At 48.3% G+C, this 25,259-nt stretch overlaps 3 protein-coding genes across 3 annotated transcripts; 1 reads left to right on the top strand and 2 right to left on the bottom strand.

Annotated features, from left to right (window-relative positions):
- Positions 1 to 7,158: 7,158 nt before the first annotated feature.
- Positions 7,159 to 8,895, bottom strand: LOC146753795 (uncharacterized). Its single transcript, XM_085528878.1, has one exon. It carries the CDS (start codon positions 8,213 to 8,215, stop codon positions 7,202 to 7,204), a length of 1,014 nt encoding a protein of 337 aa, XP_085385004.1. The 5' UTR covers positions 8,216 to 8,895; the 3' UTR covers positions 7,159 to 7,201.
- Positions 8,896 to 12,344: 3,449 nt separating this feature from the next.
- Positions 12,345 to 13,909, bottom strand: LOC146753794 (uncharacterized). The gene has a single exon (XM_085528997.1). It carries the CDS (start codon positions 13,399 to 13,401, stop codon positions 12,388 to 12,390), a length of 1,014 nt encoding a protein of 337 aa, XP_085385123.1. The 5' UTR covers positions 13,402 to 13,909; the 3' UTR covers positions 12,345 to 12,387.
- An 8,955-nt stretch (positions 13,910 to 22,864) lies between these two features.
- On the top strand, positions 22,865 to 24,124 carry LOC146753793 (uncharacterized). The gene has a single exon (XM_085529340.1). The coding sequence runs from the start codon at positions 23,065 to 23,067 to the stop codon at positions 24,079 to 24,081; it is 1,017 nt and encodes a 338-aa protein (XP_085385466.1). The 5' UTR covers positions 22,865 to 23,064; the 3' UTR covers positions 24,082 to 24,124.
- The last annotated feature ends 1,135 nt before the right edge of the window (positions 24,125 to 25,259 follow it).

Here is a 25,259-nt window from a genome sequence, read left to right as displayed (position 1 = left end):
TTTTCTTATACTTATCTTTAGCAAAACTTATCTGCTCTTTCCTATCACTGAATAATTCATTGAGAATCACATATATTTTCTAAAACCTGTGGTTCCACTACTCCGATTAGAAAACAATTCCCATGCCACTAAAAATTCAGTGTGCTTAGATAAGGAAATGTCTTGTCTTCACTGACGTCAAAGTCTAATGAGGCATTGCCTTTGCTGTGTGAGAAAATTTAGACAGAACACAGGCAGGAAAAGAGTCTGATCTGCTAGCTGTAATCCTGTGAATATTGCTTAGCTATATATAAAAGGAGTTACTCTTCTGAGTAAAACTGAGGATCAAGATCAGTGAAGGATGCATTTTGTATGTGAAGGACTTATTACTAAGAAATTAATTTTCAGGTTAGCTATAAATGCCAAATATTGTGAAGTCAGATATCAAATATGTTAAAGACTGCTCGGATTCAAGACCGTATACAAATCTCTCATTATGTTGAAAGTGCAAAGTGCAATTTTTATTTATTTATTTATTTTTTAGAGAGAGTATCACTATATGCATTAGTATTTTTAGTGATGCACAGTGTATTTTTTCCTCCTGTTACTCTGCAGAGGAGGGCTGTGAAACAACAGTTGCTCCTTCCTCTTAAAGGCTGGAGTGCTCTCTATGGAGCAGTTATATTTATATGTACTGTTTAGGGTGGCTCCCCCCAAGGCCCCAAGGAGCTTTAGAATACTTAGCTGAGTCACTTGGATAGACATTACAAAAGATTTATGTCAGTATTTTTAGTGGTATAAAATACAATAAAGAAGAATCTCAGTGGCAAAACATTGCTATTACATACTTTAAATGTTTTACAGAGGAACCATAAGTTAGTTTTCTATTTCTTATTGAACAGATAGAAGATAAAATAAGACTCTCCTGGCATTAATTTGCCATTTATTCCTATTTGGATCATAACATTTTGATAATTACAAGTAAATTACTGGAGTAGGTTTAAAAAAAAAAAAATAAAAAAAATTAAAATTACAATCTTGCCTCTCTTTTTCCCTGACATAATATTTAGGAATCAGCCCTGTGATACTCCAGGGACCTAGGCTCCTTCATATGCTGCTATACAGTTTCTGATATAGGTGTTTAATAACACCTTGACACCTCAGGTCATGTAGAAAGTACTGATGTAAGGATGCTCCTCCCCAGATAGACTAATTGTGGTTTCAGCTTGGAGTAAGTATTTTAATAATATTTTATGCAGAACAGACTGCTGTGGAGATGTCCAAACCTGCAAGAGACTGAGGTAGGTTGTGAACTGAAAGAATACAGCAGCACTAACACACTGTGCTGCTGCATATTGCACGCTAATAAAATCTGCTAGTTAGTTATGTATAATAAACACTTCTGAAAAATGTATTTACTTAAGCACAGTGGTACGTGGATGTCACTGCACGGATCTTGGCATCTGATCTTCATACTAAGGGATACAAATAAGTAGTAAAAGCTGTATTATGAGAGTTTGTTTGAAGAAAATTAGCTATGGGTCAAACATCTTTTTCAGCATCACTATGCAGAAATCAAGAACCTTCCAACACACAGCTCTCTCACAGTTAATGGTCAGATAGATATTGATGAGTTCTTCCTCTTCTTCCTCCTGTTCCTATGACAGCCCTTCTTCATCCTCATCTTCTTCCATTTAGGAGTTTATTTCCTTACTCAATTGGCTGGCATTCACAGCCATTTTTATTTTATTTTTTTTAATTTTGCATAGGAGTGACTGATACTGGCACAGGTTGGTTCTCCAGTTGTACTGCAAAGTCTGTCACAGTGAGGGAAGTAGCAGAAGGGCCTGTGGTGAGGGTAAGAGAGGCCACAGGGCCTCTGTGAGGGTTGGAGCAATGACTAGGCCTGTTGTGGAAGATGGAGTGACCACAGGACAAGTTGTGGGAGTTGGAGCAACCACAGGGCCTGTCATGAGTGCTGGAGAAACTGCAGGGCCTGACACTTGGGCTGGAGCAACCACAGAGCCTGTCACATCATTACCTGATACAGAAACCTCTTCCTCTCAAGGACAGGGAATAGTATCAAACACTTCATGGACCTCTCCCCAGCGTGTTGCAGTGATTTGTATTCCTAAGAGATTATCCTTTTATATCATTGACTCAAAGCTTGCTGAAGGACACAGATGAACAACTCCAAGCAAGTCCCAGTCAAGGGCTGAGAAATCCTGTGTCTGAGGGACATAAATGGACAAGGCCAGGGGCAATGAGTGAGCAAAAGATAAGCTGCAACTTAACGGCCATGAAGCACTCTTTTGTGTGGACTTATTTCAATGATGGCCATCTCAGTGGGTGCTGCACATGACTTATCCAAGCACCCAGGGATGTCTCTTAGGCAGGAAAAAAAAGGAGGATAAAAGAGGGATCACCTCTTTTGAAGTTAGGGTTTTTGACATCAGATTCCTCATAGTGTGAACAAGAGAGGTTTCTGTCAACAGATTCTTCACGACCTGAGACCTGCATGCTGAAGAAGAAGAAGGTGTCTGCCATCAGATCCTCCATTATGGAAGTCCTGCTTCCTGACAGACTCTCCTGGACCTGACTCTACCTGAATCCTGCTGCCTGCTCCTGGACTTACCCTGCAGTTTCTTCCTGCTACCCACTTGCTGCCCATGGCCAGCCTCACTGCTGCTGCTCTCCCCCCCTGTGCTTTTGCCTCGGACCATTGGAACATCTTGCAACGGTACTGCTGTGTATCCTGTTGGTAACTGTCCCCGCTTTATGCAATTCTTGCCTCTTTCTATCTTTTTTATCGCCTGCCTTCCCTTCCCCATCACCTTAAATCATCCATCCTCCCCTTTCCCATCTCCCTAAGATTTGTAATAAACTGGTCAGACCAACATTTGAACTGTTGTTTCTTAATCTCACGCCCAGCATACATATATCAAAGAACCTCTTCTCCCTCCTATAAATTGGAGCGAGGCACTGTCTCTCTAGAATTGCCAGGGTGACAGCACACTTTTCCCAAATATTTTACTAGCTTTTCAAGATTCTGCAATTGTTCAGGGGTGAAGTTTGAACACACTGGAGGTGCCCACTGTCTGACATATCTGCCCATGATATCTCACACACCCTACCACTCATAATTAGCTGGTCTCAGGGCAGTTCTCTGCATGGAAACCTTAGATTATTTAACTTTAAACAAGACCTAGGACATATTCAGGAGACTTAGCATTAGGAATATGCTGATTTGAACATACCAGTGGTATTCAAAATTGTCAAGAGACATTGTAACTAGCCTGAAGGAGAAGGGAAAGTTGTAGGAGCAGAGTAGGCTGCAGAAGCAGAGGAAAGTATTCCCTCTTATTTAACCCAATTGACTGGCTCCCCATGGAGAAAAGGTGTACATGCTAGTAGTTTCCAGGAGTTGGTTCCTGAGGTATGGAGATGGCAGTATTTTCAAATAAAAATACCAGATTAGTCTCCCAACCAGTAATTGTATCTCCTCATAAACCAGTGTTACACATTACAGCAAAATGATCATTTTAATACAATACCCAGAGATGGTAAACAGCACAACAGGTAAGGTGGTAAATAATAAGAATCCAAGAAAAAAAAATCCCCAGAACAAAACACAAAAACCTTATTGTGAGCAGCAACTGCTAATTTACTATAATGCCTATAACAATTCTACTTTAACACACTCTGATCAGATTTGCAGTTATCTGAGTGCTTTGGATCCCATGCAGGGTGTCAAGGAATTGTGGTTTAATTCAGAAAGCAGCTTGGCATCACACTTGTCCTGTGGCAACATGGCACTCCAAGAAGAATGGAGTCAGGGAAGGGACTTATTTCTGAAATAACCTCACAGACATCTGGACCAAAGATCACAACACTGAATGAACGGGTCTATCACATCCCATACCATGGTTATACCTGAGGAAAAATTGCATGATACACTCACTCTGTCCTGAGTGTTCTACAGAAGAGAATCCAAAAAGAAAATAGAAATCACGTGGGCTGATATAAAGACGGTTTAATAGGACAGAAAAGGAAGGATAAATAGTAATTATGGTAAGACAGTATACACAAATGGCACACAGTGTTGTTGCTCACCACTTGCTGAATGATGCACAGCCAGTTCCCAAGAAGCATTCCATCCTGCCAACCAGCTTCCCTAGTTTTTATTGGTTTGCGTGACATCATATGGTGTAAGAATATCTCTCTGGCCAGTTTGTGCTACCTGTCCTGGTTCTGTTCTCACTGACAAGCTAATGAAAGGAACTGAAAAGTCATTGATTTAGTGTAAATACAGTTTTGTAACCATTAAAACATTTGTGTTTTATCAACATTATCTTCATACTCGATACAAAACAAAGTAGCACACCAACTATTAAGAAGAAAGTTAACTCTAGCCCAGCAAAAAAAAGCACGCATACACAGCTAAGATTATCAGCTTCAAAATACAATAGATTCAGAATTACTGATTTAAATTAAAAAAAAAAAAAGTCCAGTCTAATGCTCTGTATTTTGAAAAAGAAACTAAGTCCACTGTGTTTTACTGTCATTTTTCTTCAATATCCTCTTGTGTATTCAATTAGCCTTTAAGTGACTACCTTATGTTCTTCATCTTATAGAAATGGCGAGTAATGAAAAAATGTGAAGTTAAAAATAAACAAAACATATTGCAGTAACATTTGTTCTCATTACCTTCACACAGAGATCTTGTTATATCCTCTTTCTATAGGCCCAAGGATCATAAATTTCCCAGTGGTTATTCACCTACAGAAAAACCCAATGACTTTAAGACAACACAGAGGTCAGCCCTGGGCTTTATCTCAGATTCCCATTATCAAAACTTTAGTACATTTCTTTGCATATTGGACAGATTTAAGGACAAATACATGAGATACCCCAGTGGTAACATTCTAGTAAGGCAGATTAAGGCCTATTAGTGCACTCTTGGCCTTGATGGTACCAAAGTACATAAGAGAAAATTTCCTGGTGACTAAAATTTGACTCAGTTTTCAGTGGAAGAGCAAGGGTCAGATGATTCCGTATTCAGTTTAGACATCTGCATGTCCTGGTTTAACTTGGCAAGCAGATAAATATCATACCTGCACTCTGCCACCAAGGAAACTCAGGAAAATGCATTGGTAATATCAGTTGTGGCATACAACTTTGTTGTCTTCAACTCCAGTTTGTGCTGAAATTCTAAAACATACAGCAAGGCAGCTCTCTGTGGTGGCACAATTTCATTGGGGCCACAATAGTCCACTGTTAGCCTTTCCAGTCTTCACTGGACTTTTACATTGGCCATAAGGGTTGCTGAAGGGTGAAAGTATCATGATGATTACTCCTTGGTCTTCCAGTTAACAAATTAGTTTATGGATGGAAATCAAGAAGTCCCAGTTAGTGTGATACTGTCACTGGTGCACTATTGTAGTAGTAATCACAACCTGCTGTTCTTCTACTCTTAGTAATGGACAACAGAATAGACCTTTTGGCAAGGTAGACATCCCCATTTCCAAGTCAGCTATACCAAAAGCCCACTGGTACCCTTTATGGCCAAATACCCTCTCCTAAGGTTGTCTATACTGAGGATGTGAAGATCATCTGGTCCAGTTGCAACTGCATGCTTTTTTGCATTCATTCTCAGTTAGGCTCACTACAGCCCCCAATACAGTTGGAATCCCCTGTCGCTCCAGAAATATACATGACTTCTGCCCCTTTTTGACTTCATGGCATCATGTCATATTTTTCATCAATGTCCACTATAGCATTATACTCCTGTGGTTCTGATGTGCCAGGCCACTGAATCCATACAGTCCTACAAACACAAATGCCCCTTTTTACCAACTGGCTGAAGCAAGGGTCCCTCTAGTCCTGATTACTGTATACATTACTTACTTCTCATGTGTATGAATCAGAAGGTTCATTATCAAACTCAGAAATAAGATGAGACCACCTACTTGTTTAGAGAACTGCCCACTGGAAACTGGAGCAGCCATTTTCTTGGAAGAGCTCTCTGTTTTGATTGTTTTCCTTTGTAACTCACATACATATGCCTCCATGTATAGTGGGTATTCCATTCCACTTCATTTACTTTTCACGGCCACCCAAGTAAAAACAAAGGATGGCACATGATACGTACCCATTATCCCTTCACCTTACACCAGAAAAACACTTCTGGTAGTTGAGATACTGGTCCATAAAGGTTGGGACGAAAATATATATCCTTTGAGTTGCTGGACCATTTGGGAAAGTACCTCCACAGCTGAAACACAGACCAGTGGGGAGGAAGAGAAACTTCCTTGGTATCCTGGAGTAGGTAAGCCAGTTGATCCACTGTTTGCTCCTGTTCATTTTTTTAAGGCAGTTACTGATAGTGAGTACATATATGATGATGGTGAACTCAGTACAATAATCTGTCACAAGGTTCCAATGCTGTCTGGATTCTGGGACAATTGACCATTGGTCACATCATTATTATACATCACCTCCACCATATCTGCTTCCCTCAGATACTGGATACCTCTTTCTGTAAGTGATAAAAATCACGTCACATGTTATACCGCTGGGTGTTGATAACTCTGGTGGGTATAACCACACTGACAACTGAAGCTCCCCAATCCCTCCTGGTGGCTCACTGTTTGGGTCTTCATAATACAGATGCCCTTTATCATCCTGACCATGGACGTCTGCACACCCTGTGCCAGAGTGGGGGGCAGGGGTACACATCAACCACTTACATACTGTCTCATTTGGCATGCTCAGTCAAGAAGACCATTCTGGACATACTAGGAAAACAATGTTCATAACACACCAATGTTTCAGTTGTTGCAGACCAGTGCTTTACAGAGTCAAGCATGTTTCAGCTTCTCAGGCTGCCCAGTAAGTAAGGAGCTGGGGGTCCTGGGAAGAGACAGAACCAGGACAGCTGACCCAAAAAAGCCAACGGGATATCCCATATCCTATGGGTATCAGTCAGTGGGTGGGGTGCCACACTTTATTATTTTTTCCCTTTTCCTTTTCTTTCCTATTATGCTGTTCTTATTTTAACCTAAGAGTTTTATCTCTTTTTCTTCTTTTTCCCCAATTCTATTCCCTCCTTTCCCTCGGCTCCTCTCCCGTGCCCTCCTCTCCTCTCCCCTCACGTGCAGACACTGGAAGGACGCGTGCTTGTGTGTTTTTATCTTTTATTGTTAAGCCGTGTAAGCCCCATTTAGAGGCGCCGGTGGCGCCGCCTCTTGCAGGGCAGAGGAGCGCGCTGGGCGCTGCCGGCCCTCCTCTTGGTGGGGCGCCGGGATCCCCCAGCCGAGCGATTCCTGCCCCGGCCGCGAGAGGAGGAGCCGCGGCTGCGGCCCTGCTCAGAGGGACCGGCTGCCTCGGAACCCGGCTCGCCGGGACCTCTGCCGAGGGCCCCGCTGGACGTGCCGGGGAGCTCCTCCGCGTCGGGACCCGCGGAGCTGCCGGAGGGAGAGGTGCTGGGGGCAACGGTCCCCTGAGGAGATGTGGAGGGACCAGACGGGGCTGGGGGGCCATCCTCGTGCTCCTGGGCAGCACTGGGCTCTTCGGGCCCGTCCTCGTGCTCCTGCTCCTGGGCAGCGCTGGCATCTTCGAGGCCCAGCAGCCTCCGGGCCTCCTGGCCGCACCGGCTCACGATGACTTCGATGAGCGCGTCCATGAATGCTGCCGTGATAGGTCCCAGGGTGGGCTGTGCGTGGTACACCAGGGCATCCCTGTTCAGCCCCACTTGGCACAGAAGAGCCAGGATGACACTCTCCAGCCCACAGATCTGCCACCAGGGCAGCTCCTGGATCTGGGAGAAGATGTCCTGTATCCAGGGCTGCACTGGGAAGAGGAGGTCACGTCTCTCCCTGAAGAGTGCTGCCCACTCCTCGGGCAGGAGGCCACCCACTCTCGCTGCTCCCACATCCCTCTGCACAGCTGGCAATGGAGCAGATGCTGCAGCGCCTCTGCGGCCGGTGCTGGTGATGAAGCCGACGGGCACCGGCACTGCGGGCGGGGACACGATGCAGTCCACGAACTGATTGTCTCCCCGCACGCAGACCCGGATGGTCCGCATGGCCGTCCTGCACAGCGGGCAGCTGTCCCTCATCTTCGCCCACCGATGGATGCAGCCCAGGCAAAACGTGTGATTACACGGAATTGCATGGGCCACGTCCTGTCGCACATCGCGACAGATGGAACATGTCCACTCCTCTCCTGCAGACATGTTCCTCTCACTAAAGCTGGCTGGGAGAACTGAGGATGACCAGTTGTTCTCCTTCACCAGAGCTGCAGCGGTGGTGTCTCACTGCAAGAGGAAGAGAGGCCACAGTCACTCGCTGTCCCAGGGTGTGAAAGTCCTCAGCAGGAAGCCCTGCCAAGCCCAGGACTGCCCTGAGGGACCCACATGTCCCCGCACCACTCACCTCCGCTGCTGCAGGTGCACTCAGTAGAGTCCCAGCTGCCTGCACTGGGCAGGGCCGGGGAAACAGGTGCGATGCTGTGGGTCAGGCACTGAGATGCTGCGAGCAGCCCCAGGCACGACCCAGCACAGCACAGCCAAAACCTTGCTCGAAGAACCTCCAAGCCTCGCAGAGCTGCTCAGCAGGGTCCAGGAACGAGCCAGACTGAGCCAGGTTCTGCCCGCACCCCACTATGAGCAGCGAGGGCTGAGCAGTCACAATCCATCACCCGGTGATGTCACAGCCTGTTGCTTGGGGTCATCACCATGGGCTGTCCACCCACACAGCACCCCAGTTTAAAGATGTTATTTTCTTTTCCTGTTCCTAATTTGCTTCCTTTTCATTCCAGTCCACCTTTTATGCCTTACATTTGACACTGATACATAGAACTTTTATTTTCTTTGATTAAATCTACTGCTATTATACACATCCTCTCTTTCTTCACCAATAAACTGTAGTGATTTTTCACTAGTGTGTTACACAGAAATTGGGTTTGGCATTCTCCTTGCTTCAGGAATGTCTGGTCAGTCTTTCCCATTCCTCTTCTGTAAGCATGATCCTGACGCTTTTCAGAAATATCTTCCATTCTCAGTCTGGATATATATTTCTTCCTGAGTGTCACACCCCACCTCTGGGATGGGAAAATTAGTCCAATTCATGAATCCCCTCAGACTGGATTGAGATGGAATAACATGGACCATGACTAACCATCAACTTTAAAGAGAAATCCTTATAGAGCCGTGATCCTGACGTGATCCTGTTGTGGCTGTCAGGTGAGGTCCACGATGACTGGAGGAAGGGTCACGTCACTCCCATATACAAGAAGGGGAGCAGGGAGGACCCAGTGAACTACAGGCCGGTGAGTCTCACCTCCGTGTCTGGGAAGATTATGGAACAGATCCTCCTGGAGAACATGCTCGATCACATAAAGAATGAGCATGTGATCCGAGGCAGCCAGCACGGCTTCACCAGGGGAAGGTCATGCTTAACTAATCTTGTGGCCTTCTATGATGGAGTCACGGCCTTGGTGGATGAAGGGAAGGTGACTGATGTAATTTACCTGGACCTGAGCAAGGCCTTTGACAGGTAGGCCTTTGGAGATGATGGGCCCGCATCACATCCTCATCTCCAAATTAGAGGGAGGTGGATTTGATGGGTGGACAACTCGATGGATAAGCAATTGGCTGAAAGGCCGCAAACAGAGCATGGTGGTCAATGGCTCTATGTCCAAATGGAGGCCAGTAACGAGCAGTGTCCCCCAATGGTCTGTCTTGGGACCGGTGCTCTTTAACATCTTTATTAATGACATCAATGAGGGAATGGAGTGCACCCTCAGCAAGTTTGCTGACGACACCAAGCTGAGTGGTGCAGTCGATACGGCGGAAGGAAGGGATGCCATTCAGAGGGACCTCGACAGGCTGGAAAGCTGGGCTCGGGTGAACCTAATGAGGTTCAACACGGCAAAGTGCAGGTTTTGCACTTGGGCTGGAAGAACCCCAGGCACCTGTACAGGCTGGGAGGAGTGGTCATTGAGAGCAGCTCAGCTGAGAAGGACCTGTGGGTCCTGATGGACGAAAGACTCAACATGAGCCAGCAGTGCACTCTGGCAGCCCGGAAAGCAAATGGGATCCTGGGCTCCATCAGGAGAGGGGTGGTCAGCAGGGATAGGGAGGTGATTGTCCCACTCTATTCGGCTCTTGAGAGGCCCCATCTGGAGTACTGTGTCCAGGTGTGGAGCCCTCAGTACAAAAAAGACATGGAGATTTTGGAAAGGGTCCAGAGGAGGGCCACGAAAATGATCAGGGGGCTGGAGTCCCTCCCCTGTGAGGACAGGCTGAGGGAGTTGGGCTTGTTCAGCCTAGAGAAGAGAAGGTTGAGGGGTGACCTCATTGCAGCCTTTCAGTACCTGAAGGGAACTTACTCTCAGGAGGGGAGTAAACTCCTCGAAAGTGCTGACAATAGCAGGACACGGGGAAATGGTTTTAAATTAAAAGAGGGAAGATTTAGGTTGGATGTTAGGGGGAAGTTCTTCTCTAGGAGAGTGGTTAGACCCTGGAACAGGCTGCCCAGGGAGGTTGTGGATGCCCCGTCCTTGGAGGTGTTCAAGACCAGGTTGGACGGGGCCCTGGGCAACCTGATCTCGTAAAGGCATATGTTTGGTGGCCCTGCCAGGCAGGGGGGTTGGAACTACATGATCCTTGAGGTCCCTTCCAACCCGGGTCATTCTGTGATTCTGTGATCCAGTAGTGTTGGGCCACTCAGAAGTATATCTATCTAAGCTATGCAGCTTTATGGGAAATCAAAGTAAATCCAGAGTTACTTAACAGCTTTTGGGAAGCCTTGCCTTAGCAACTTCAGGAGGAAAGAAAGAAAAACAGTTGGGTGAAGGCTGGGGGAGAGAATTCACCAGTTCTGGATCCAGCATCTGACCTGCCAGTGGGGGTGTCAGGTGTGGAGTGAAGGGGCCTCCCCTAGACTTGTGTGTACCCCTATTTATATGTCCCAGTGCCTGGACTTCTGGAGCCTTCTCTTGCCCCAGTTCCAGGACTGGGACACCTGTCAAATCAAGAGAAGTGACACCAGGTACTCTCCTGTGGCTTAAAAGTTTCTCAGGGTGTTATATAGATGCACAGTACACTTGGTCTAGTCCCTCACTCTGAAGTGACCAATTTTCACTGGCGTTCACCTGGGGAAACAAAGTGCCTCCCATCCTATGAAGATCAAGCATAAGGCCACTTTCAGAGCTTTGGACATATCCCCAAGACCTGAGAAGTTCCATCCCAGAGTCCATAAGGAATCAAAAGATGGAGTTGATAAGCCACTCTCTACCAGACTTAAAAAGCTGCCAAGAAGTCCCCACTGACAAGAAAATGGAACACTGCACCCATTTTTAAAAAGTTAATTAAGAAGGACAGTGACCGAGTCCTGACCCCTGGCAGTGTGTTTAGCATAGAATCATAGAACCATACAATCACAAGGTTGGAAAGGACCTACAAGATCAACCCAGTGATCCGGCTTATCCAGATCCCTCTGAAGGGCCTCCCTACCCTCAGGCAGATCAGAACTGCCTCCCAGCTTGGTATCATCTGCAAACTTACTGAGGGTACACTCAGTCCCCTCATCTAGGTCATCAATGAAGATGTTAAACAAGATGGGCCCCAGTACTGATCCCCGGGGGACAACACTTGTAATGGGTCACCAGCTGGTTTTAACTCCATTAACCACTACCCACTGGGCACAGCCCTGTAGCCAATTCCTTGTCCAAAGAAAGGTAGACCTGTCCAGGTCAGGGGCAGCCAGTTTCCCCAGGAGAACACCATGAGACACTGTGTCAAAGGCTTTGCTGAAATCTAGGTAGACTACATCAACAGCCTTCCCCTCATCTTCCAGTCTGGTCACCCAGTTGTCGAAGAGTGAGACATGAGAATGACGTAGATGACAGGGAATAAGGGGTGGACATTGGTTTTGACTGGGACAGAGTTAAACCACATCACTGTAGCTGGCGTGGTGCTGTGTTTTGGACATACTAGGAAAACAGTGTTCGTTACACACCAGTGTTTCAGTTGTTGCAGAGCAGTGCTTTACAGAGTCAAGCATGTTTCAGCTTCTCAGGATGCCCAGTAAGTAAGGAGCTGGGGGTCCTGGGAAGAGACAGAACCAGGACAGCTGACCTAAAAAAAGCCAACGGGATATTCCATATCCTATGGGTATCAGTCAGTGGGTGGGGTGCCACACTTTTTTATTTTTTCTCTTTTCCTTTTCTTTCCTATTATGCTGTTCTTCTTTTAACCTAAGAGTTTTATCTCCTTTTCATCTTTTTCCCCTATTCTATTCCGTTCTTTCCCTCCCCTCCTCTCCTCTCCCCTCACGTGCGGACACTGGAACAACGCGTGCTTGTGTGTTTTTATCTTTTATTGTTAAGCCGTGTAAGCCCCATTTAGAGGCGCCGGTGGCGCCGCCTCTTGCAGGGCAGAGGAGCGCGCTGGGCGCTGCCGGCCCTCCTCTTGGTGGGGCGCCGGGATCCCCCAGCCGAGCGATTCCTGCCCCGGCCGCGAGAGGAGGAGCCGCGGCTGCGGCCCTGCTCAGAGGGACCGGCTGCCTCGGAACCCGGCTCGCCGGGACCTCTGCCGAGGGCCCCGCTGGACGTGCCGGGGAGCTCCTCCGCGTCGGGACCCGCGGAGCTGCCGGAGGGAGAGGTGCTGGGGGCAACGGTCCCCTGAGGAGATGTGGAGGGACCAGACGGGGCTGGGGGGCCATCCTCGTGCTCCTGGGCAGCACTGGGCTCTTCGGGCCCGTCCTCGTGCTCCTGCTCCTGGGCAGCGCTGGCATCTTCGAGGCCCAGCAGCCTCCGGGCCTCCTGGCCGCACCGGCTCACGATGACTTCGATGAGCGCGTCCATGAATGCTGCCGTGATAGGTCCCAGGGTGGGCTGTGCGTGGTACACCAGGGCATCCCTGTTCAGCCCCACTCGGCACAGAAGAGCCAGGATCACACTCTCCAGCCCACAGATCTGCCACCAGGGCAGCTCCTGGATCTGGGAGAAGATGTCCTGTATCCAGGGCTGCACTGGGAAGAGGAGGTCACGTCTCTCCCTGAAGAGTGCTGCCCACTCCTCGGGCAGGAGGCCACCCACTCTCGCTGCTCCCACATCCCTCTGCACAGCTGGCAATGGAGCAGATGCTGCAGCGCCTCTGCGGCCGGTGCTGGTGATGAAGCCGACGGGCACCGGCACTGCGGGCGGGGACACGATGCAGTCCACGAACTGATTGTCTCCCCGCACGCAGACCCGGATGGTCCGCATGGCCGTCCTGCACAGCGGGCAGCTGTCCCTCATCTTCGCCCACCGATGGATGCAGCCCAGGCAAAACGTGTGATTACACGGAATTGCATGGGCCACGTCCTGTCGCACATCGCGACAGATGGAACATGTCCACTCCTCTCCTGCAGACATGTTCCTCTCACTAAAGCTGGCTGGGAGAACTGAGGATGACCAGTTGTTCTCCTTCACCAGAGCTGCAGCGGTGGTGTCTCACTGCAAGAGGAAGAGAGGCCACAGTCACTCGCTGTCCCAGGGTGTGAAAGTCCTCAGCAGGAAGCCCTGCCAAGCCCAGGACTGCCCTGAGGGACCCACATGTCCCCGCACCACTTACCTCCGCTGCTGCAGGTGCACTCAGTAGAGTCCCAGCTGCCTGCACTGGGCAGGGCCGGGGAAACAGGTGCGATGCTGTGGGTCAGGCACTGAGATGCTGCGAGCAGCCCCAGGCACGACCCAGCACAGCACAGCCAAAACCTTGCTCGAAGAACCTCCAAGCCTCGCAGAGCTGCTCAGCAGGGTCCAGGAACGAGCCAGACTGAGCCAGGTTCTGCCCGCACCCCACTATGAGCAGCGAGGGCTGAGCAGTCACAATCCATCACCCGGTGATGTCACAGCCTGTTGCTTGGGGTCATCACCATGGGCTGTCCACCCACACAGCACCCCAGTTTCAAGATGTTATTTTCTTTTCCTGTTCCTAATTTGCTTCCTTTTCATTCCAGTCCACCTTTTATGCCTTACATTTGACACTGATACATAGAACTTTTATTTTCTTTGATTAAATCTACTGCTATTATATACATCCTCTCTTTCTTCACCAATAAACTGTAGTGATTTTTCACTAGTGTGTTACACAGAAATTGGGTTTGGCATTCTCCTTGCTTCAGGAATGTCTGGCCAGTCTTTCCCATTCCTCTTCTGTAAGCATGATCCTGACACTTTTCAGAAATATCTTCCATTCTCAGTCTGGATATATATTTCTTCCTGAGTGTCACACCCCACCTCTGGGATGGGGGAATTAGTCCAATTCATGAATCCCCCCAGACTGGATTGAGGTGGAATAACATGGACCATGTCCAAAGATCAACTTTAAAGGGAAATCCTCATAGAACCACGACCCAGTATGTGTTGGGCCCCTCAGAAGTATATCTATCTAAGCTGTGCAGCTTTATGGGAAATCAAAGTAAATCCCGAGTTACTTACCAGCTTCTGGGAAGCCTTGCCTTAGCAACTTCAGGAGGAAAGAAAGAAAAACAGTTGGGTGAAGGGTGGAGGAGAGAATTCACCAGTTCTGGATCCAGCATCTGACCTGCCAGTGGGGGTGTCAGGTGTGGAGAGAAGGGGCCTCCCCTAGACTTGTGTGAACCCCTATTTATATGTCCCAGTGCCTGGACTTCTGGAGCCTTCTCTTGCCCCAGTTCCAGGACTGGGATACTTGTCAAATCAAGAGAAGTGACACCAGGTACTCTCCTGTGACCCACAGGTCCTTCTCAGCTGAGCTGCTCTCTACGACAACTCCTCCCAGCCTGTACAGGTGCCTGGGGTTCTTCCGGCCCAAGTGCAAAACCTTGCACTTTGCTGTGTTGAACGTCATTAGGTTTACCCGAGCCCAGCTTTCCAGCCTGTTAAGGTCCCTCTGAATGGCATCCCTCCCTTCCACCGTATCGACCGCACCACTCAGCTTGGTGTCATCAGCAAACTTGCTGAGGGTGCACTCAATTCCCTCATCGATGTCATTAATAAAGATGTTAAAGAGCACCGGTGTCATGGGTTACTTAGATTTACCTATGCCCGTGACAGGGGAAGCCACCCCGTGGGCCCCCCCCCGGGGCCCGGAAAGGAGGGGGAAAAGGGGAGTGGGATAAAACAGCGACAATCTAAGGAGGAAAAACTTATTTTACTAAATATGATATCAAAATACAAGATAACACAATAGAATATAATTAAGGCTAACAAATCGAACGAAATAGAGAGAGAGAGTCTCCGAAAACCGAGAGGCCTACTGTGAACTTTAGGCGACACGGCTGGAACGCTTTCCACTCTCCGAGAAGTTCGAGAGAAGAAGGAGGGCACTCCAGCCTGGGAACGAGATTATATAGAGTCCTGGTCCCGTGACTTATTGTTACTCCTGTTGTTTTCTGGGATATGTAATCTTCTTCTGTGGACTGCACATTCAATAGAAGTATCCATACTTGACATGATGTTATGATGTGGAATACTGATAGCAAAATTACAAAATTACAAAACCATGACATTCCACCCCTTATTCTACATTATTACATCATGGTTAATATATACATATATATACATATATATACACGTATGTAAAATTGTGATAGCTAAATAGTAGAATTGCATGTAACATAACTAAATGTACAACTATAATAACTAAAATACACTACACATGCAAACATATATATATATATATAGATACATAAAATTATTGACTGCACTCCCCCAGCATCAAATTCCCTTGTGGCACACATTGAACATCCCCATCCTTCTGCATTACCCACCAAGTGCACCCAGGTCCCTGGGCAAAGACAGTTCCACGGATAGGTTTGCCCTTTCCAGAAGCTGGAAGGACCCAAACAGCTTTTCCCAACATGTTCTTTACATGTATAACAGGGACCTTATCTCCTTCTACAGTGTGTAGGGGGCTAGATTGACTAGGACCATCACGACTGACAGATCCTCTAGTATTGACCAACCAAGTGGCTTCTGCCAGATTCTTCTCCCAGTGCTTAAATGTTCCACCACCCATTGCTTTCAACATAGTTTTCAACAACCCATTATATTGTTCAATTTTACCAGAAGCTGGTGCATGGTAGGGAATATGATAAATCCACTCAATGCCATGGTCTTTGGCCCAAGTATTTATAAGAGAATTTTTGAAATGTGTCCCATTATCAGATTCAATTCTTTCTGGGGTGCCATGTCGCCACAGGACTTGTTTCTCAAGACCTAATATGGTGTTTCGAGCAGTTGCATGGGGTACTGCGTATGTTTCAAGCCACCCAGTGGTTGCCTCTACCATAGTGAGTACATAACACTTACCACTGTGAGATCGTGGCAAGGTGATATAATCAACCTGCCACGCTTCCCCATATTTATACTTTTGCCATCGCCCTTCCTCCCAGAGAGGTTTCATCCTTCTGGCTTGTTTAATTATGGCACATGTTTCACAATCATGAATAATCTACGCAATAGCGTCCATGGTTAAGTCCACCCCTCGGTCTCTGGCCCACTTATATGTTGCGTCTCTTCCTTGATGGCCTGAGGTCTCATGAGCCCATCGAGCTAGAAATAATTCGCCCTTATTCTGCCAATCCAAGTCGATTTGAGCCACCTCAATTCTAGCAGCTTTATCTACCTGATGGTTGTTTTGTTGGTTCTTCAGTAGCCCGACTTTTGGGCACATGTGCATCCACGTGACGCACCTTTACAACCATATTCTTTGTTCGGGCAGCAATGTCCTTCCATAGTTCAGCGGCCCAAACAGATTTATCCCTCCGTTGCCAGTTATTTTGTTCCCACCGCTGTAACCACCCCCATAAGGCATTTGCCACCATCCATGAGTCAGTATAAAGATACAGCATTGGCCACCTCTCCCGTTCAGCAACATCTAAGGCCAGCTGGACAGCTTTTACCTCTGCAAACTGACTTGATTCTCCCTTACCTTCAGTGGCCTCTGCAACCTGTCGTGTGGGGCTCCACACAGCAGCTTTCCATTTGCGATGCTTCCCTACAATGCGACATGATCCGTCAGTGAATAGGGCATATTTCTTTTCATTTTCTGGTAATTCGTTGTATGGTGGGGCCTCTTTAGCACGTGATACCTCTTCTGCCGGTGATATTCCAAACTTTTTATCTTCAGGCCAGTCCATGATTACCTCTAGGATTCCTGGACGATTGAAGTTTCCCATTCGCGCTCGCTGTGTAATCAGCGTAATCCACTTGCTCCAGGTGACATCGGTAGCATGATGGGTGGAGGGAACCCGTCCTTTGAACATCCAGTTCAGCACTGGCAGTCGAGGTGCCAAAAGGAGCTGTGTTTCAGTCCCGACTACTTCAGAAGCAGCCCGAACCCCCTCATATGCGGCTAAGATCTCCTTCTCAGTTGGAGTGTAGCACTCTTCAGACCCCTTATATGATCGACTCCAGAATCCCAGGGGTCGGCCTCGGGTCTCTCCTGAGGCTCTTTGCCACAAACTCCAAGTGGGGCCTTTCTCTCCAGCAGCAGTATAGAGGATGTTCTTTACATCCTGTCCAGTCCGTACTGACCCCAGGGCTACAGCACGGGCTATCTCTTGTTTAATCTGTTCAAAAGCCTGCTGCTGCTCAGGGCCCCATGCAAAATCATTCTTCTTCCGCGTTACCTGATAAAGGGGGCTTACAATGAGGCTGTAGTTTGGAATGTGCATCCTCCAAAAGCCCACTGCACCCTGGAAAGATTGTGTCTCTTTCTTGCTAGTTGGTGGAGACATGGCAGTGATTTTGTCGATCACATCTGCTGGGATGTGACGACGTCCATCCTGCCACTTTATACCTAAGAACTGAATTTCCTGGGCAGGTCCTTTTACTTTGCTTCGCTTAATAGCAAAGCCAGCTTGTAGAAGAATCCGGATTATCTGCTCTCCTTTTGTGAAAACTTCTTCTGCTGTATCGCCCCACACAACGTCATCAATGTACTGCAGGTGTTCAGGAGCACCACCCTGTTCCAGTACAGTTTGGACCAACCCATGGCAAATGGTTGGGCTGTGTTTCCACCCCTGGGGCAAACGGTTCCAAGTATACTGAATGCCCCTCCAGGTGAAGGCAAACTGTGGCTTACATTCTGCGGCCAAAGGAATAGAGAAGAAGGCATTGGCAATGTCAATGGTGGCATACCATTTGGCTGCTTTTGACTCCAGCTCATACTGGAGTTCCAACATGTCCGGCACAGCAGCGCTCAATGGGGGTGTGACCTCATTCAGGCCACGGTAGTCTACTGTCAGCCTCCATTCTCCACTGGCTTTACGCACTGGCCATATGGGACTGTTAAAAGACGAGTGAGTTTTACTGATCACTCCCTGATTCTCCAACTGGCGAATCAAATCACGAATGGGGAGCAAGGAATCCCTGTTGGTGCGATACTGCCGTCTGTGCACTGTCTTTGTAGCAATCGGTACCTGCTGCTCTTTTACTCGTAGCAGCCCCACAACAGACGGGTCCTCTGACAGGCCAGGCAAAACAGACAGCTGCTTAATGTTGTCCATGTCTACAGCAGCTATTCCAAAGGCCCATCGATACCCCTTAGGATCCTTGAAATGCCCCCTTCTGAGGTAATCAATACCCAGTATACATGGAGCCCCTGGGCCAGTCACAATAGGATGTTTTTGCCAGTCTTTGCCAGTGAGGCTTATTTCAGCCTCCAGCACAGTCAATTCTTGAGAGCCCCCAGTCACTCCAGAAATATGGATTGATTCTGTCCCTTCATGACTGGAGGGCATTAGGGTGCACTGTGCACCGGTATCCACCAGCGCCTTATATTCCTGTGGTTCTGATGTGCCAGGCCATCGAATCCACACAGTCCAATAAACTCTACTATCCCTTTCCCTCCCCTGACTGAGGGCAGGGCCCCTCTATTGGTTACCTGTGATGACTGGAGCAACTCCACTGGTGGTTGGTATGTCTAGTAGTTCTTTCACCCGTGCTCGTAGTGCAGAAGTGGGCTGATCATGCCACTTCCTCATGTCTTCTCCACGGTCACGTAGGTAGCGCCACATGGAAACACACGGTGCAATCGTACTGTTGTTCTTTGCTCGAGCTGGGAAGCGTGTGCGTTTAACAGCTGAGACTTTTGATGATGCAGGTGGGGAGTAGGACTGGACTAGTTTGATCAGATCCTTCATTAGACCTGGTGGCCCGTACGAGGATTGACCTTCATCAGTTGTTTCTGATACTATTACGGGATCATTACGATTAGTTGATGGAAACAATTTCTTGCACATTTCATCTACTCGGTTTTCTAGCCGTGAGATGGCAGAAACTGCGGCATGCAGTTGGGGGAGCTGCTGATCGACGGTTTGAAGCATTATAATCAGCTCAACAACTCGGGGCCATCTGTCCCCGAATCCTTTAAATCCTGATACCAATGACTGTGCAATTCTCTCTGGTGCTGTACTTGTGATTTTCTGCCACATGTCAGGATCGGCCCTCACTCTCTCAGGGTCAAGTTCGCTTGGATCAGGGTCGTACAACATTTTCGCCATGGCCAATTCCCTCAGGTACTGGATACCTTTTTGGACGGTATTCCAACTATCAAATTTAGGCTTCAAAGCATCCTTATAGGGGTACCTTTCTCTCACGGCTTCTAACAGCCGCAACCAGAGAGTGGCAGCTCCATCCGAACATCTGCTAATCCCTCTGTCGATACCTGCATCTTGGGCAATGCTTCCTAGTTGGCGAGCTTCATTACCATCTAGAGACAAGCTGTTGGCCCCGTTGTCCCAGCAGCGAAGCAACCAAGCAAGGATACCTTCATCTTGACGCCGTGTGAACTCCTTTCTTGAGCCTTGGATTTCAGTCAGCTTCAGAGGTCGACAATAGGTGATTTCCTCCTCATCATCAGTCTCTTCTTCATGCCTCTTGGTTTTTGCCTTTGCTTTTTTCGGTACTGCTCCATGCCCGGCACCTGGGTCTTCTGCTGCCCCCCCCTCTGCTTCTCCTTCTTTTCGTTCTAGACGCATGGACACCCGTTTCCATTTCTTGCCTTCCACAGGGGCAACTGATATTGCTACTGATGCCTCCTGTGACTGATCAGAATTAACTTGGGCTTGAATCTCTGATCGGAAACTCTCTCTCCCCAGAACAGTATGATACAAAGCACGGTATGCATAAGCCAAACCCCACATAAGGTTTACCTCCTTAGATCTCTGCCCCAAATACTCACTTAATTTCTTAGGGTCCCTTAGGTGTTCAAGAGTGAAATCCCATGGTACTGCGGGTCCCCATGCTTCTAAGACTTTTCCTAAAGCTTTCCATATTCCCTGCCAGTCATCATTCTCTGGTTCTGGAGGAGACTTCCGCATAGAACGAATGCATAGGAACATATATGCATGCATTGATAGTGATAGCATGGATGCAAGTATGAACCCTATCTCAGTTATTGAAAGGCGTGTGGAAATCTGAGAGTACAACCTAAATAAAAAGGGTTTTTTTCAGCCTGTACAATGAATTAAACATGGTGGTGTTTGTAAAATTGCCTGTTCCATCTGGGATGCAAGTATTTGTAAAATTGCCTGTTCCATCTGGGATGCAAGTGTTTGTAAAATTCACAATTCCATCTGGGGTGTAGATGCCAAAATTCTGACCATACCACATCTCATAAAAGTACCACGCAGGTGTCTCCATCAGTATCCACCTTAATAGGCTATATACCTGCACAATTCCACAACACCAAATTATGTTGTTAATAGTTGACCAATACTTTAAGAAGATCATAATTGCTTTCAATCCCTTAAACAGAGCAACTGGGATGAAGAGTGGATTCATAGCTGGCAGGCTCTGTAAAAGTCAGAGCTAGCTAGCTTTGCTCTAAGGGAGAAAGAAATCCCTTTGTTTTCTACACAAAAGTTAGATAGCAATGCTGAGAATGTGCAGCAGCCCTTAATGTTGACAATTTGTCTGGTATTTCAAGGTCACGTTCTCCGTGAGCAGCTACGGAAAGATAGCACTCCCAACACTCCCGTAACGAAGCTCTTTAAGAGCAAAGAGAGAGTCGTTCTAAAAGCTAAAAAGCTCTATGCCCGCATTCTCCACCAAAAATCTGTCACGGGTTACTTAGATTTACCTATGCCCGTGACAGGGGAAGCCACCCCGTGGGCCCCCCCCCGGGGCCCGGAAAGGAGGGGGAAAAGGGGAGTGGGATAAAACAGCGACAATCTAAGGAGGAAAAACTTATTTTACTAAATATGATATCGAAATACAAGATAACACAATAGAATATAATTAAGGCTAACAAATCGAACGAAACAGAGAGAGAGAGTCTCCGAAAACCGAGAGGCCTACTGTGAACTTTAGGCGACACGGCTGGAACGCTTCCCACTCTCCGAGAAGTTCGAGAGAAGAAGGAGGGCACTCCAGCCTGGGAACGAGATTATATAGAGTCCTGGTCCCGTGACTTATTGTTACTCCTGTTGTTTTCTGGGATATGTAGTCTTCTTCTGTGGACTGCACATTCAATAGAAGTATCCATACTTGACATGATGTTATGATGTGGAATACTGATAGCAAAATTACAAAATTACAAAACCATGACAACCGGTCCCAAGACAGACCCTAGGGGGACACTGCTTGTTACCGGCCTCCATTTGGACATAGAGCCATTGACCACCACGCTCTGTCTGCGGCCTTTCAGCCACTTGCTTATCCATCGAGTTGTCCACCCATCAAGTCCACTTCCCTCCAATTTGGAGATGAGGATGTGGTGGGGGACCATGTCAAAGGCCTTGCTCAGGTCCAGGTAAATGACATCGGTCGCCTTCCCTTCGTCCACCAAGGCCGTGACTCCATCATAGAAGGCCACAAGATTAGTTAAGCATGACCTTCCCCTGGTGAAGCTGTGCTGGCTGTCTCAGATCACATGCTCATTCTTTATGTGATCGAGCATGTTCTCCAGGAGGATCTGTTCCATAATCTTCCCAGGCACGGAGGTGAGACTCATCGGCCTGTAGTTCACTGGGTCCTCCCTGCTCCCCTTCTTGTATATGAGAGTGACGTGACCATTCCTCCAATCATCCTAGACCTCACCTGACAGCCTTGACAGGATCACGTCGGGATCATGCTTCTATAATGATTTCTCTTTAAAGTTGATCTTTGGACATGGTCTGTGTTATTCCATCTCAATCCAGTCTGGGGGGATTCATGAATTGGACTAATTTTCCCATCCCAGAGGTGGGGTGTGACACTCAGGAAGAAATATATATCCAGACTGAGAATGGAAGATATTTCTGAAAAGCGTCAGGATCATGCTTACAGAAGAGGAATGGGAAAGACTGACCAGACATTCCTGAAGCAAGGAGAATGCCAAACCCAATTTCTGTGTAACACACTAGTGAAAAATCACTACAGTTTATTGGTGAAGAAAGAGAGGATGTGTATAATAGCAGTAGATTTAATCAAAGAAAATAAAAGTTCTATGTATCAGTGTCAAATGTAAGGCATAAAAGGTGGACTGGAATGAAAAGGAAGCAAATTAGGAACAGGAAAAGAAAATAACATCTTTAAACTGGGGTGCTGTGAGGCCGGACAGCCCATGGTGATGACCCCAAGCAACAGGCTGTGACATCACCGGGTGATGGATTGTGACTGCTCAGCCCTCACTGCTCATAGTGGGGTGCGGGCAGAACCTGGCTCAGTCTGGCTCGTTCCTGGACCCTGCTGAGCAGCTCTGCGAGGCTTGGAGGTTCTTCGAGCAAGGTTTTGGCTGTGCTGTGCTGGGTCGTGCCTGGGGCTGCTCGCAGCATCTCAGTGCCTGACCCACAGCATCGCACCTGTTTCCCCGGCCCTGCCCAGTGCAGGCAGCTGGGACTCTACTGAGTGCACCTGCAGCAGCGGAGGTGAGTGGTGCGGGGACATGTGGGTCTCTCAGGGCAGTCCTGGGCTTGGCAGGGCTTCCTGCTGAGGACTTTCACACCCTGGGACAGCGAGTGACTGTGGCCTCTCTTCCTCTTGCAGTGAGACACCACCGCTGCAGCTCTGGTGAAGGAGAACAACTGGTCATCCTCAGTTCTCCCAGCCAGCTTTAGTGAGAGGAACATGTCTGCAGGAGAGGAGTGGACATGTTCCATCTGTCGCGATGTGCGACAGGACGTGGCCCATGCAATTCCGTGTAATCACACGTTCTGCCTGGGCTGCATCCATCGGTGGGCGAAGATGAGGGACAGCTGCCCGCTGTGCAGGACGGCCATGCGGACCATCCGGGTCTGCGTGCGGGGAGACAATCAGTTCGTGGACTGCATCGTGTCCCCGCCCGCAGTGCCGGTGCCCGTCGGCTTCATCACCAGCACCGGCCGCAGAGGTGCTGCAGCATCTGCTCCATTGCCAGCTGTGCAGAGGGATGTGGGAGCAGCAGCGAGAGTGGGTGGCCTCCTGCCCGAGGAGTGGGCGGCACTCTTCAGGGAGAGACGTGACCTCCTCTTCCCAGTGCAGCCCTGGATACAGGACATCTTCTCCCAGATCCAGGAGCTGCCCTGGTGGCAGATCTGTGGGCTGGAGAGTGTGATCCTGGCTCTTCTGTGCCGAGTGGGGCTGAACAGGGATGCCCTGGTGTACCACGCACAGCCCACCCTGGGACCTATCACGGCAGCATTCATGGACGCGCTCATCGAAGTCATCGTGAGCCGGTGCGGCCAGGAGGCCCGGAGGCTGCTGGGCCTCGAAGATGCCAGCGCTGCCCAGGAGCAGGAGCACGAGGACGGGCCCGAAGAGCCCAGTGCTGCCCAGGAGCACGAGGATGGCCCCCCAGCCCCGTCTGGTCCCTCCACATCTCCTCAGGGGACCGTTGCCCCCAGCACCTCTCCCTCCGGCAGCTCCGCGGGTCCCGACGCGGAGGAGCTCCCCGGCACGTCCAGCGGGGCCCTCGGCAGAGGTCCCGGCGAGCCGGGTTCCGAGGCAGCCGGTCCCTCTGAGCAGGGCCGCAGCCGCGGCTCCTCCTCTCGCGGCCGGGGCAGGAATCGCTCGGCTGGGGGATCCCGGCGCCCCACCAAGAGGAGGGCCGGCAGCGCCCAGCGCGCTCCTCTGCCCTGCAAGAGGCGGCGCCACCGGCGCCTCTAAATGGGGCTTACACGGCTTAACAATAAAAGATAAAAACACACAAGCACGCGTCCTTCCAGTGTCCGCACGTGAGGGGAGTGGAGAAGAGAACACGGGAGAGGAGCCGAGGGAAAGGAGGGAATAGAATTGGGGAAAACTAAGAAAAACAGATAAAACTCTTAGGTTAAAATAAGAACAGCATAATAGGGAAGGATAGGAAAAGGGAAAAAATAATAAGGTGTGGCACCCCACCCACTGACTGATACCCATAGGATATGGAATATCCCGTTGGCTTTTTTGGGTCAGCTGTCCTGGTTCTGTCTCTTCCCAGGACCCCCAGCTCCTTACTTACTGGGCAGCCTGAGAAGCTGAAACATGCTTGACTCTGTAAAGCACTGGTCTGCAACAACTGAAACATTGGTGTGTTATGAACATTGTTTTGGTAATATGTCCAAAACATAGCACCATGCCAGCTTTAACTCTGGTGCTTTTAATGATGTTCTTTAACTCTGTCCCTGTTAACACCAATGACCACCCCTTATTCACTGTCATCTATTTCATACTCATGTCTCACTCTTTCAAATACATGCTCATTAATCACAGCACTCGTCATATACTTTGATATAATCTCACAGATATAATTCCGTTAGCCTATAAGACATACCCATAAAATGACCACTGCATTAATTTATACCTTGTCTCAATTTTATCCAAGCTTCAATCCACAATAGCTGAGTTACACACTGAATTTTGGTTACATCAGTAGTGTGCTTGCCTGTCGTTCCATCATTGCCATGCTTGCCCAGTTTCATCAGAAACAAAATCTGAATACATCCAATAGTCACAGAAATAGGAACATGCTGGTTTGAACATCCAAAGGACTTAAAAAAAAAAAAAAAAAAAAAAAAAAAAAATTGAGGGAGAAAGGGAGGAAGTGGGGGAAAGTATTCCCATTTGTCTCCTCCATAGCCTGGCTCCCTGAGGAGACAGAGTAAAGAGTGTAATTATTAGTAGTTTCCAATATATAGATCCCGAAATATGAAGATGATTGTAAAGACAAGGAGAAACACCAAATTAGTCTCTCAACCAGTAATTTACTTATCCTAAGCCAAAGTCATACTGTAAAGGAAAATGATAAACTTAATCCAACCCCTGCAGATGGCTAACAGCACAACAAGGAACATATATAGCAGGCAAGG

Source organism: Coturnix japonica, chromosome Z (assembly GCF_054131305.1).
Source record: "Coturnix japonica strain WE chromosome Z, WE-NBRP24, whole genome shotgun sequence".
Lineage (NCBI taxonomy): Eukaryota > Metazoa > Chordata > Aves > Galliformes > Phasianidae > Coturnix > Coturnix japonica.
This window is presented reverse-complemented; position numbering and strand designations above follow the sequence as displayed.